This window comes from Egretta garzetta, unplaced genomic scaffold (assembly GCF_000687185.1).
Source record: "Egretta garzetta isolate BGI_Z169 unplaced genomic scaffold, ASM68718v1 scaffold161, whole genome shotgun sequence".
NCBI lineage: Eukaryota > Metazoa > Chordata > Aves > Pelecaniformes > Ardeidae > Egretta > Egretta garzetta.
The window spans coordinates 5,237,903-5,252,926 of record NW_009258754.1 but is presented as its reverse complement, the minus strand read 5'-3'; the positions used below and the strand labels follow the sequence as shown (position 1 = coordinate 5,252,926).

General features: G+C 40.1%; 1 protein-coding gene across 1 annotated transcript in view; it reads right to left on the bottom strand.

Moving 5' to 3' along the window:
• The window catches only part of LOC104135455 (glypican-5), a 361,472-nt gene that overhangs the window by 86,499 nt on the left and 259,949 nt on the right, over window positions 1-15,024 (bottom strand). Inside the window, exon 7 of the mRNA XM_009649110.2 lies at window positions 7,290-7,440. Within this exon, the coding sequence (XP_009647405.1) occupies window positions 7,290-7,440 (151 nt within the window). The remainder of the gene's footprint in view (window positions 1-7,289; window positions 7,441-15,024) is intronic.

The window sequence follows — 15,024 nt, the reverse complement described above, 5'->3', positions numbered from 1 at the left end:
CATTTGCACAGAGCAGAAGCTGCGGAAAGTGTCAATGTCCCCCAGATGAATGCTTAGCAAAGCCTGTCCCTGAGAGAACAATGTGACACCACCACGAGTCCAAAGTAACTCATCTCAGGATCAGACAACATCCTTCTCTCTAAATCGGAGAGCTATGGATTTGATGGGTGGACTGTTCGGTGGATAAGGAACTGGCTGGGTGGGCGCCTCCCGAGGGGAGTGGTCAATGGCTCGATGTCCGAATGGAGACCGGTGACGAGTGGTGTCCCTCAGGGGTCTGTACTGGGACTGGTGCTGTTTAATAAATTCATCAATGACTTAGCGAGAGTGTACCCTCAGCAAGTTTGCAGATGACACCAAGATAAGTGGTGCAGTTGATACGCCAGAAGGACAGGATGTCATCCAAAGAGACCTGGACAAGCTGGAGAAGGTGGGCCTGCTTGAACCTCATGAGGTTCAACAAGGCCACGTGCAAGGTTCTGCACCTGGGTTGGGGTAACCCCGGTATCAATACAGGCTGGGGGAAGGAAGGATCGAGAGCAGCCCTGCCGAGAGGGACTTGGGGGTGCTGGTGGATGAAAGGCTGGACATGAGCTGGCAATGTGTGCTGGCAGCCCAGAAGGCCAACCGTACCCTGGACTGCATCAGGAGAAGCGTGGCCACCAGGTTGAGGGAGGTGATTCTGACCGTCTACCCTGCTCTGGTGAGACTTCACCTGGAGTACTGCGTCCAGCTCTGGAGCCCTCAGCACAAGAAGGACATGGGACTGTTGGAGCGGGTCCAGAGGAGGGCTACAAAAATGATCCGAAGGATGAAGCACCTCTCTTATGAGGACAGGCTGAGAGAGTTGGGGCTGTTCAGCCTGGAGAAGGCTGTGGGGAGACTTGATTGCGGCCTTTCAGTACTTAAAGGGAGCCTATAGGAAAGATGGGGAAAATCTTTTTAGTAGGGCCAGCTGCGACAGGACAAGGGGGAATGGTTTAAAACTAAAATTGGGTAGGTTTAGACTAGATCTAAGGAAGAAATTCTTCCCTGGAAATATTCAAGGCCAGGTTGGACGGGGCTCTGAGCAACCTGTTCTAGTTAGTGGTGTCCCTGCTCACTGCAGGGGGGTTGGACTAGATGACCTCTAGGGGTCCCTTCCAACCCAGAACATTCTATGTTTCTATGATAAGCTTAGTTAGCTTTAGTCAAAATCTGTACTTTTCTCCCAGATTATTTCAGTTTCTTTGCTCCCATGGCTCTTCCAAAACTGTATCTCTACAACAGAAGCCAAAGCCAGAAGTTTACAGCTGTGGAACTACCACCCCACACAAAAGCTGAAGGCCCTCTGTCAGGGTTTGCTTATGCTCCTGTTGACAGAGGCTCATCTCTATTTACCACTCCGAACAACAAATACAAAGCTTTGAAACCACTGAGTTTTCTAAAAAAAAAAAGAAATCTTATATAGGGGCTTAAATTGTTACTGTGCTGTTTTGTGGACAGAATGAGGCATCTACACTAAGGGCAATAAAAGAATTTATAGGCTCTCTAAAAACGGAGCTGGAGATAAAATGTCTTGTGCAACAAAGGATGTAGAAAAATGGCTATGCAAGGCAGTGGGACAGGGATGAGGCATGATGGAGCAGCTTCTCTAGGCAGGAAGATGGAAGACACTGAAAATGCAGTATTTCTGTGAGCTAGGATCATCTGTGAGGAAAGTGAGGACGTGAGGCAATGAGAAGTTGATGAGCGTGGCTGACTGCCAGCAGATATCATGATCTCACAATATTGATGTTTTGTACTAATAATTACAAAATCAGCAGCTGTACAATTACATATTTGGATAAATATAAGTGTAAGTGCATCCTGTAACACAGTGAATGGAAATGAAGTATGATTAAAATGACAGCTCATACAGCAATACTGATGCCTAGAAAAGACAGACAAGCCGGGAGAATGATAACATAATAAAGGATAAAAGAATCTTGATATTCAAAAAGAAAAAACTGATAATGAAAACATTCATGAGGGGTGAGAAAAATATATTAACTTTCCATAGCTGTTGAGAGCAGATACAGATCAGACAGAAGACATTAAGAAAAAAAGAAAATTTACTTGTCTGTGCGTATAGAGGCATTTTGGGGGAAAAGAAATATCCTTCTCAAATGTCCTGAAGAAGAAATCTACAACCAGGATAATCTCTTCTGATACTCTGTCTAGAGCAGAAAGATGTGCTGAAGCTGCAGAGTGTCTGAAGAGCCAAGAAGAAAGCCAAGGGTTGGAATCTCATCACCTGAATGTGCTAACAAAGTAAAGTTGTTAGAGGTTCCCACCTGGGCGCTCAAGTGTGACAGTAAGCAGGATATTCGACTGAGAGGTGTCTGAAATCAGAAAGTACTTGTTAAAGGGAGGGAGCTTCGTGAAAGCATTAGGAAGAAGTACAGAAGAAAACTGTTATTGGGATTAGATAAGCACTTGGCAAAAATCAAAGTAATAAAGCACATTTGACACAATCATGTTCGAAGTCTGGCTGGGATGTCACAGGATGTGTTTGTTTATTGAATGCTTGCACTGACAGCTACAATTTTAAACTATTGTTCAAATCCACTGTGCCCAAGGGCCAGCACTGGTCAGGCACTTATTCCATGGAAACTCACTGCTTTTGGGATGGAAACAAAGCAGAAGCCCACCTCTGTGTGGAGCAGGCAGACAGCCAGGAGAAAGGTAAAATTCACGTCTCTCCCAGTGATCTAAAGTTTCAAGGAGTGTCAGAAGGAGTGGGGTTAATATATGCCCCATCTGAGGGCTGAGTTGTTTTGACCCATGTATAGATTATACCCACTAGTGCAAAGACAAAAAAAGTTCACGTACAGCAGACATTTTGGCTTTATCTATTCTGTTCAGTGGAGGAAGGCCCAAGGGTAGGCTAAAATACATGTTTTCCTTAACCTGTGCTGTTTGTTTGCCTTGCCAGCAAGAAGACAACTGTAGTCCAGCACTAGCTACATTTCCTATGACTTTGCACAATATTGTATCAGGCTCCTCTAGAAAGAAGTTTGGATTAATGTTTGTCTTACACTGGCTATGCAAAACATACAGCTTCATATAAAGTACAGTGATACATGCTAATGAGCAAGCCCAGGAACGCCTGTGTCCTTCCCATCCGCAGACAGTATGCGTGTGGACCCATGCCAAGAGGTGGTGTCAGCACAAGCTTTCTTCAAGAGAATGCTCCATGACTTCCACAAAGCCTAGAGCTCCGTATAGGTGACTTTAGGCTTGCACTAAATCCAGATCCCTGCCTGTGGTCTAAACATTTGCTCTAAACTTTCTTTAATGGCTAATCACTTGATGATTTCCCTGAATAGAGATCTAATATTGGTTGTCACTGCTTGGGTGGTGCCTCATCACAACATACAGCTGTGCAGCACAGCTGGGAATAGGAAATCCCCTGCACTAACTTCCTTCCCACTTTTCACCAGACTGAAACATTTTTCCTTTTCTCAACAGAGGAGAGGCAGGACGCAATGCGAATCTGTTGCTGTTCTGTCTTTTCGTGAACGGCAGGATGCTAATCCCTCTCGTAGTAAATATTCCCGTGGCTCGATCCTGCAAGGCACTGAGCAATCCCTGCTCTTCTCACCACCACCACCCTTCATGGTCCAGTAAGGGTTTAAGAATAAGCACTTACAGCAGTGGACTCATTTTGTGATCGAAGTTCATGTAAGACCAGCTTACGTGATCACACAGCACTGAACAAGGTTCAGACCAAGATGCTGCCTTGCACTTTTGCCTAGAAACCTGCAGGACTGAAGCAGTGCTAATCACAGAGCAACTCCCCCATCCATGCTCGAGATTTATACATCTTGACTTTCCTCTTCTTAAATCTCTCCTAACAAAGCTTTGTTCAAAGATGATTAACAGATGTTGTCATTAAAAAGTTGGTACTTGCCAACAAATAACACATGGGCCTGCTTGAGAAACAGTGCTGTTTCCACAGCTTTCCCCAAGAAGAGATGTGGTAATTGGTAAGGCCTGTGAGAATATGACATTTTAAAGTATCTTCTACCATAGACAATTTCCTAAGAGAATGCTGGTTTCCTGAGAATTTGTTTATCTTGTTCGTATGAAATCATTTGGATAAACACCCATGATACAGAATAGATAATTAAGCCCATTATGATTAAAGGGGTAAGTGGTGATCTTTTTAGATAACAATGAATTTGGAGAGCAAAGACTTATTTGTAACAAAGTAAACAAAAACCCAGCACTAAATAACAGATAACCATGTATCTTAATTGAAGACATAAACGAAAATGACTAACTGATATGCAGAAATGACTCTCAAAGGCTAGAAGGTGACAAAGAAAAGGACAGGATTTTACTACCCACTGCAAGATAAGCTGAAATACGCAGACAGCAATCCCCAACCAAAAAAAATAATTGGGGAAAAGGATGGGCTTGGCTGGCATATACAAGCACAGAACCACTTCTGTGTTTACCTACCCAGTACACCCTGAAATCTCAAAGCTAGGAGCCAAGCCTTCTGTTAGCAATTTGGAAAACCAAACTGGGGAGATGGCAATGTACCCTGTCCAGGGGGATCTTTTAATAGTTATGAACAGAAATATTTTGAAGATGGTAACTTAGATATTGATGAAACTCCTGGCAATTTATTGTTAATTAAAAGGTAATTGTTTTTTCCGGGAGGTGGAAAGGAATGAGTGTTCAGTAGGTTCTCAGAAACTGCTTAAAAGTAATCTGAGTCTTCTGCAATGCTCAAAGCAGGTCTCTCAACACATAAATTGTGAATATAATTTTCATATAGGTTTCAAATAAATGACAGATGTAGCACATTTTTGCTATATTCTAAATTCAGTATTTTAGAGGTTGACATTGAAAACCTTTCCTCTCTTTTCCCTTTTCCATGGACCTGTTGTTAAAAGCATCACTGCTCTGCCAAAAAGTCTATGTTTTGAAAGGCGTTTATTCCTTTTTTTATTCCTTTTGTTTTACTGTATGACTGCACGCTACAACATGCACTGATGAGATCGGTAGCATTTTATAGCTATCGTTCATGTCTCATCCAAACCTGCTGTAGTCAGTAAGAATATTCCCACTGACTTTACTAGCTTCAAATCAGGGTTTTATTTGGGATTTAGCATTAGCTTTAATTCATGTCTCAATTCACTGTGTACTGCAAGCAAGCAAGGAGTAGTCAATGTTGTCATGTTCCACTTCTACAAAATAATGGTCAGATGTACTCGACAGGTTTTAAGTTTAGGAAATACAGCAAATTCACAGGCTGCACAATTAGAAACACCATCTTACAAGACATGCAGCAAGGGGAAATTCAACTAATCTGATGTTTGTTTATTTCTTCAACATTCTGTTAAAGCAAAGAAGCTCTATAATGAGATTACTCCACTTTATCTCTTAATTGTATCCAGATATGCAAAACAGATTTACAGCTAGTGGCTTGTCTACAGTACAATATTTTAAAGCTAATTATGAAACAGCATTACTATTGTCACACAATGCAATACTTATTCTTACTGTTATGAATCAAGACCATTTTCTAAAATTAATTGTAATTACCTTTTTAATTGGATATAAACCCTACTGAATTCTGAAACAGCTAGTTATATAAATATAATTATTTTAAATCCAGCATGATATCAGCATAAAATATTTTAATTAAATAGATTGCAAAAAAAGGGAAAAAAGAGACATTAAGTAGTTTTCCATTATTAAAGCCAGCTCTAAGTCAAGTCTTGAAAGTACTCAAGTTTTTATTTTTGAACACCTGAAGTCTGCCATTGTCCTTGTAAGCATGCATATACATCCTCTCAAACCAGTGTATTAATAGTTTAATTGTTCATTGAAGAGCAGTTAACACCTGGCTTTTGTTTGTATTATTCCACACAGAGAGGAAAGCATATTAAAGGATTTACCCTCACAAATCCCCAGGGCCTCAAAGATCTAGCAGCCTTTTCATTGCTTATGTATATAATACAATAAACATTAAAAAAAGTTAAGCAAATACTTTTAAAATAGCCCTGTATCAAAGTTTTTCTGTTCAAAACCATCGGTAAGTAGACAAAAATCTTTACTTGATCTGTCAGTTGCAATTATTTAATAATTTTAAAAAATACTGTTCCTATGCTGTAATACCTCATGTATCTTGATCACACAGCTCATCAACACAAATTAAATGACAGGTATTTATAGACTGATACTGCTAACTGAATCTAACATCTTGCACACATTTCAAAATACATGTTTAAGCTTGGTCTTCCTGAACAAATATTCATACTAAGAACAACTGAAGTCTTGACTACAGACTAATCACAGCCTGTTTGCAGTTTTACCTGAATATGGGCTACCTTTTCCCACTCTCCACTTGGTGCTCAAGGGCCAAGGAAGAGGCACTTGTTTATTTCAGCTGAATGAAGCGGCAGTTTAAAACTTACCTGAGTTCCAGCCATCTTAATGAGCATTATTTTTCAACTCTATTATAGCTGTATTTCATACACTTCCACATCCAAACCAAATTATATTTATACACACTATGGTAATTAAAGCAGGTATATTTTGATAAGCTGAAATGAATCAGAACTTCCAGAGAAGATAAACCAATAATATCAAGTGTTTAGAAGGAAACATCTTCTTATGGACTTACTACAGTAAGGACTTAATTACGTATTAAATTGCCAGTATTTAGGTGGAAGTTAAGTTAGTTTCTGATGCTGATTCTACATTTGATGATATATTATCCAAGTAATTTAATGAATAAATGTTGCAGAATGTGTATCTGAGACTACCACGAAATTTTATGTAACCAGCAGCTCACCATTAGAAAAAACCCAATACTTCATGTGTTTTTTCAAGAATACATATTTTCAGAAGCCAACTCTGTTTGGATCATCCTTCAGTATCATTATGCAACAAATAAATATTTATGTTAACACTTAGCACAGTCTATAAGGAATTAATTTTCTATTTATTTGAAGAGCCCACATTATCTAGGAAGGCTCTTCCAGTATTTCTGTGATCTAGATTTCTCTGCAGATATTATTCACTCTAAGTTTAAAGTCTTTTATCTGTACACCAAGTATTAAATTGTATTGGGTTACTGTCTGTATCATTCTATTTTACTGCAGCTCTTCACAGATTAAGATTTGAATCCTTTGAATTTAGTAGGATTTTGACAGTAATTCAGACAGTGCAAGTCTTAGCTCCGTCCACCTAATTGTGACATTTATGAATTTCTAAGCTCTGTATGTGCCTGTAGGAATTGTATTTACCTGCTGTGTGAATCCTGTCACCGGATCCTTGACAGCCATCCTCATCGTCACAATCCCCACTTGACTCCATCTCTTCACTTCTTCCACCCCCACTGCCAGCATCTTGGGAAGCCCATCTTTCCAGTTTTAATTTTGCCTTCTCAGCATCCAGCTAAAATAGAAGTGAAAACCCAACAATGGTCAGAATACTTACACAGTTCCTACCTTTGGTGACCAAGCTGGGTTTATAAAGCAACAAGCACTTTCTCATTCACTTTCAAGAATTGCTCCTCAAGTCTGAGTTTTTTTCTGGAAGTGACATCCAAACATTCTGGAATAACAGACTATACCATCAAATTTTCTCCACCACAGATGACCAGGGACACTTATCATCAAACTTTTAATTGAAAACATGACATGTACCAGTATTATCACAGGGAGCTCTAGTCCTGCAGCTTTTCCTCCTGCAAATCACAGTTTGGAGATCACTGGCTAATGATGGTACAACGTGCCAGCTGTCTGAGTACTTATTTGGGGTTATTTACAATTGAAGACCACAATATACTTGACAACCTTTGAAGAGTTGAGGGTATTTGCTACTTTTCATTATGGGTTTGGTTGTTTGGAAACCTTGGCGCCTGGAAATGATTTTTAAGATGGTGTCATTTAAGATGCCTGTACCAATTGCAAGTTGTTAATTAAATTTCACTTGAAATGCATTTCTTGGACTGAGTATAGAATAAGGAAGCCTTTTCTGAAACAAATCTAAATGTATCATACCAGGTCACACTTGCTATAACAACATACTTACTCCCCAAACCCATCTTTTTGACCTTTAGATAACCCTTTCTCCTTCTGTCACCATGAACAGTTGCCTACTATTAGTGCTGTGGGAATAAATGATTTTTCATTCACCCGTAGTTCAAAAAAATGAAAAATACCACTTCATTTTCAGTGGATCTACACCCAGCCTATAATTTCATTTCATTTTCAGTGAATCTAAACCAGCCTAAACCCAGAACAAGAGCAGCACTATTTGGGAAGAAATGAAGTAACTGGCTTAGACTAATACATTGTTATACGGCATTTCTCAAGGAAGGATGATTCAGGAGAAATTTGAACCTGACCTCCACACCTGAGAGGAGCACCTACTTGCGGAGCCACACAGCTCCTCTCCTGTTGGAGCTGTGCCATTTTTGTACAACTTTTCAGAACCAAGGTGTTCCATGTTCCTTGGAGGCCGCCCTCCTCAACAGCTTGTATTTGTTGTTGCTAGTGCAAAGGATGCTTCGGGGTATTGGAGAAGGTGGGACAGCTTCTGCAGAGAAAAGCCCTAACAGCTCAGCTGCCCCCACAGCCCAGTGACAGGAAAATACCCTGACTCAGAGTGGGTTTTTTCACAATGTGGCTGAGTTGCCCTGGTTACTATCGAGTTTCCATTGCCCCATACTTATCACCCCTGTTTTGTGAGCAACTACCAATTTATTTTCTGAATCTTGTTGGAAAATTACACTGGGGAGCATTGTTTTTGGTTTTAAGTGATGGAAAGAGCCATTCCAGTATTTCTGATTAGTTCCTTCACGTAGCCGAAACTCAACCTACAATGCATATGAACATCGTTTTCAGAGTTACCTTGTTTATGTTAGCTCTGCTTGTGTGGTATGATGAGGTACAATTAGGGCCTGTTGTTCTAGTTATGTGGAAATATTTAACCAAATGGAAAGACTTTGTAATGCTTCTCAAAGTTGCTCAGATTCTGGATCTATCCAATACCCTTCATCACAAGTACCTAGGTGAGCCTGCTTTAGCAGGGGGGTTGGACTAGATGATCTCCTGAGGTCCCTTCCAACCCTTACGATTCTGTGATTCTGTGATTCTGTGATACCTTTCCCCCAGGTATCGCAGAACAATTTCAGGCTTTGTGATCTGCTTTATCCCAGAGGACTGTGATTATTCTTGTTACAGAGCAAAATGTATTTTGAAATGTAACTGCTTTGAGGAGCCAAACACATTTCACACTAAAAAGGAGGTGGGCTGGGAGCTGGGGGAGGAACAGGAGCACAGGGCTAATACAACTGTATTAAATGGGTTGAAAGGATGATGATGGGTGCAGCAGTTTCTCAGCAGTGGGAAGCTTTGTGCGATAGTCTCCTTCTTCAGATACTGTGAGCTGCCATCCTCCACTCCGGGGCTGACAAATGCTTGGATCGGTGCACCAGAGATCCTGTTCCAAAGAACGACAGATGCCAACTTCTATACGGCAGAACTCAAGAAATTTTTCACCCTTTCACTGAAAAGATCTGTTTGCTCATTCTGAAGACACAAATAACTTCACACTGCAGTGGAAAGATCAGTCAGTGGGAGGAGAGGGTATGGACTCTAGTGGGGAAGTGCATTAAACACTCTAATTTTTACTGCATGACCGTTTTTTTATAAACAAGTTGCTTAATGTTGAGCCTCATTATTCACAGGCGTAAAGACTGATGTCATGGCAATACAAAACAACATTTTGTTAAACAATTGGAAAAAATTGCCTATGAGGGAGAAAGATAACTCAGTTCTTTCATAGAATTATTGTGACTGTATTAGAGAAGACTCATTCATTCTTAGTTATAATCCTTCAGAATGAAAAGAAATGGCTAAGTGGTGAACAGAACGGATGCAAAATTTAATAAAGGCTTTTAATGATCATTTGCCAGTCAAAGCAGAAATGTTTACTGCCTGTTAAGGTACTCCTTTTCAAATATTTGATTTCATTCAGCGCCCATGGCTCAATCCTGACCTCTGCTCAAAACAAATAAATACTTGAACCAAATGTGCACCACCTTCTTGGACAAAGACCAAGAAACAAGCTCAGCTTTTCAACATGGTGCACTGCAGCACTTTACAGACTTCTGGATTCTTAGTGCCTTCACTACAAGAGAGATTAGCTGTAGCCCAGATCTACATCTCCTGACCATCTTAAGGAAGGCGTACCCAGCTCTTTCTTGGCTTGCCAGGAGACACAGAACCCTTATATACAAGGTCAACACTACCACTTAAAGTCAACTCAGGTGCAACCTACCAACCCTTTTCACCTTGTATACCCTTTCCCAACCTCTTCCAATGATGTTTCCATCTGTGGCAACCATTCACCTAGAATGATGGACCAGAGCCCAACTTTGTGCAGATAATGGTTTATGTAGAAATAAATCCATTCCAGGAGATGAAATAGTGTAGCCACTTTAGTGAGGAGCCCCATTCACACTGTGCAGCCCTGTTGAGAAGGCAATGTCACCATTGCATAGTGACTTGTGATATAGTACTCTTCTCTTTTCCAAATATTGAAGGAAGACTTGTCCTTTGGCCACTGCCACATGACTTTAGGGAGATCACTGTTTTAGTGCAATAGCAAAGCCTATGCCAGCATTTTTCCATCTCCTTTTCTCATAGAATCATATAAACTTTTCTCAAATGCCTGAGACTGCACTGAAATAGCAGAGGCTGAAACAGGATGGATTAGGATGGTGGAGCTTAAGAAGATCATAACGAAAGACACTAACCTCACTTTTTCTCAAGCTCTGCTAGGTCAAGAAGATGGGTGCATAGGGAATGCCTGTAATGCTTTGTGGCTAGGAGACTGAGAGGTCATATGAACAGAGGAGCTGGAGGTCATATGAAGGTTCAAGGCATCTTCAGAGACAGCCATGATCATTAAAAAACCTGAACAATTCCCCCAGCTGCTGCCACCAATCACTAAAACTTTCTGCTTCCCCACAGATGGCTGTAGAGAGAATCACAGTCCCTTGCCCATATTTAACACTGGAGATCAGAGACTGGAATCAGTCATGGCATTTCTATTATTGCTTAAAAGCTACTCTTAAACAAGTCTTATTTTGCTGACTTATACTCCTCCTACTGATGCATAATGCCATCCAGCCACCTCTGGCAACTCTGCACAATAGTTCCAACCTGGGAGTGCAGCGTCTTGGTGCTGAGAATTGATGCTTTGGTTAAACAACTGTAATGGATTTCAGGCTGGGCACTGGAACTTGTCCCTCTACCTTCACAAAGTAGAAGATATTTGCTGCCTAAGATTCCAGAAAACACTGGAATCTTAACAGCTTAAAAATTAAGTCTTCAAGTTTTTGCCACATCTGAAAGTAAATTTTTTTTTTACCCATGAAAAGGTCATATAAATAGATCAGTAAGACTTGTACAGCCCAATTGAAAACCAACTGGATCATGAATTTTCCCAACTGCAATAGGCTTTGGGTCAAGTTCGTAAACCTCTAAAGGGTTTTTGAGAAACTATACAGTCTTTCTGTGGGAAAGCTTTAGTATCTGTATCTGATTCACCTGAAAGGTAAAAATTACATATTACTCTTCAGCTCTGAGTCAGATACAGATGACTGTCCTCATGCATTTTATTTATTCCAGCAAAGATGCCAACCTTAAGTGACATTAAAAAAAAATCTGGCTGACATATGATTTTATGGAGAAGAAAGAAGTCACATGAGAATGGTTCCCATCTTTCTCCCCTATGAATACTTGATGATGTAGCACATGCATTCCCAGTCACATAAAAGAGTCCTTCAGACTTCAGAGGCTTCAAAGAGTATGTGACACACAACCCCTGAGCTTTCTATGATGAGTCTAACCCTAATTTTCATTCTGACCACAGGTGTGTTAGAATAGAAATTTATTCTCATGTTTTTTTCATAAAGGCACGTTCCAGTTGAATACTTCCACACATTAATTAAATAATAACTGCTTAGGTCTGTGAAAACTATTCAATAGAAGTACCAATTTCAATCTGTTTCATTGATTAGTCTATTTTCTGAGGGGTCCTATATGCATGTATATCTGAGGGGATGACTCCAAGCTGTAGGATAATAAACTCATTTCATCAGAAAATAGATTTTAAAATTATCTTTTGCACCACAGTTTCAGGCTTTTCAGGCCAGTGAACACAATGAAAATCTAAGAGAATACACTTTTTCAATAAAGCCACTTAAAAGTTGTGCACTTGGAATATTCAGAGACAAATCCCATACAATAATTGTTTCCTGAGGGACTTGTTAATTAGTTTTCTATATGACGGATTGCAGCGTGAATGCTTTTCCTCTCTGAAAAGACAGCTTTGAGGTGAAATCTGACTTCTGTCCACTCATCACGTGAGCACACGTGTCTTACTTGCTGGTGTTTTCACAGTGATCAAAAAATGGCTGATTATATTCTGCACTTGGAAACTGTAAGCTAAGCATGATCTTTTCTCAAGGTACTTACAAGCAGTTGCCTTTTTTTAAAAGTGCTTTAGTGACATAAATATGATTTGCAGAGACAAAGCATTTTGCCAGCTTGTGCACAAATAATGTACAAAGCCTAATCTTGAAAAGACTCATAAATGACTCAATCCTTCAATTCATTTTTTTTCAAAAATAGAAATAAAAAATCCTTTCTAAACCATTATTAGGTCAGAAATGACTACAACTGAAAAAGACAATGTATCTTTGTTTTTAGCCTATTATATACATTTTTTGTTAGGGACTGACATACTGCTTTAGGCATAAAGCTGCATTTTACTGGTGCCTTGTGACTGAGCAGATGTTCTGTCATTTCACAACACAATAGCAACATAACAAATTTTAGACATAACTGCCATATATATGCTTATTCCAAGTGGGTCCTCTCCTTTGAGATAACATTTATGGTTAATTTTCCTCCACATATGCTCTTAGCTCCTTTTTAAAAACATTTGGCAGTTGCTTTTGCTTCTTCGTTTCACATTTATCTAGCATTCATATGTTACAGCACAAATAAGCAAAATGAACTTATTTGCCTTCAATTGTCAGATATTTTCTTTGGTTTGTTCTTCCTTTGTCTCTGTTTCACAGAAATCCAAAAGGCCTGATGCATTATCCTCTTCTAGTTTCTTCAGAAAGTAGTACAACTCAAGGAGGTAGCACCGCTCAACTCTTAAATCCTTTTTTTAGCAAAAGAAAACAGCCATCTATCCTTCTGCAGCATCTGACACCCCCAGAAGGTTTCCTTCTGCTGTATTTATTCAGATACTTACAATAACCTTTGCATAACATATCTTGCTTTACAAGTCACCTGTACAATATTAGAATAATTTAACTGAACAGCTATACATAATTTATGCAACATGCTTAAGGACCGACAATGGCTTTAGAATTTTATTCACGTCTCTCCTGACTAGACCTTTTCCAACTAGGGAATTGGGCCAATATTGGTGGATTCCTTTGTTTTATTTTTTTCTCTTTAGCCTAAATACCTCGCATTTACTTTTGCTGACATTTGCATTTCTTTTCTATGCCAGTGTTTCTGGTATACATATACATATGAACTGAAGGGGGAAGGCTCTCTTCAAGCACATGGAAACACACAGAGTGCAAATCTTGGGCTGCGTGTGCCCACAGAGGGGAGACCGACAGCCTCCTCGCCTCCTCTGCCCCAGTGTATCACCACTTGAGCTATACACAGCATCTTGGAAGTTCTTTTTCCCTTTCTGGTAATTTTTTTTTTTTTTTTTGGTTTATTTTACCACCAAGTTTCTCAGGTTGCCTGGAGGCACTTCCATAGTTGAAATGGCCCATGCCTAGAATAACCATGCCAGGGTTATTCTAACCTGTAACTATGCACGCATCTCTCCTGCTGTATTTGTTCATTATGTTGCAGCTCCCCAGTGAGCCGGCTTTCAGACAAATACCACAAGTTTCTGGCTGAGGTTATCTTGCAAAGATGATGCAGAATCTACACTTGAATGATGAGTGCAGTTCTGAGCACTTTAACTCTCACCCAAATGTTGAAGCAGCTTCCACCCCCTGCTTCTGGACCCCTGCCCCAGCCCCACTGCTCCCAGCCCCACAAGCGTGGAGGCAAAAGTGCTCAACTACGGCAGCAGTGCCCATCGCCCTGTGGCTCATCCTCACCTCCTCAAGAGGAACAGCGGAGGCCTGGCAGAACAGGCTCACAACACCCAGCGGTAGGAACACAGTGACCTAAGGATTCCTCAGCATCAGTTTACATTGTGGGGGGAATGGCACACCTACTTCTAATGTGGTTCACATGTTGTTTTTCATATTCTGCTTCATTCTAGAATTCTTTTGTTCAAAAGGTTTTAATTATTTTACCAACTCTCCTACTGTGTTTCTGAGCATCTTCAGCATGAGCTGCATGTCTTTTTGGACTTGCTTTCTGACTTTATCCATCTTTTTCAACCAAATAGCTCATGTACTTGGTGTTTTTATTTGGTTTGTTTGGGGTTTTTTTTTCCCATTAAATCACTAAACAACTCCTTTCTGAAACAGCATCTGTATTCCTACAATGGATTTAGCTTCTTATCGTTTCTGTGGAAGTCTCCTACAACAATTCCTTTATTTTCTACATGTAACTTTTCCTCCTAATTTTATCGCCCTAACTTCTCCACATACAATTTCCAATCCTCTGTCCTTGAGGCTTTGTATTTGCATAAATCTGTCTTTACCCATGATTACTTTTTGTTCTCCTGCTTTATGTAGATTGACTCATTACCCTCTTCCTTGTATTTTTATTGCCAGATGACACACTAGATACTTAAGGATCCACACTTTCATTGATCTTCAAATACTTTTCATTTCCCCTCTGTGTCCTTCCTCTACTCTGGCTGTTTCCCTCCGACTTCCACTGCAGATCCATACTGCACAGTAGAGAAGCTAAAATCAATTATTTCTCTCTCAGTTGATTACAAATGTAATAAAATTATTTCAGCAGG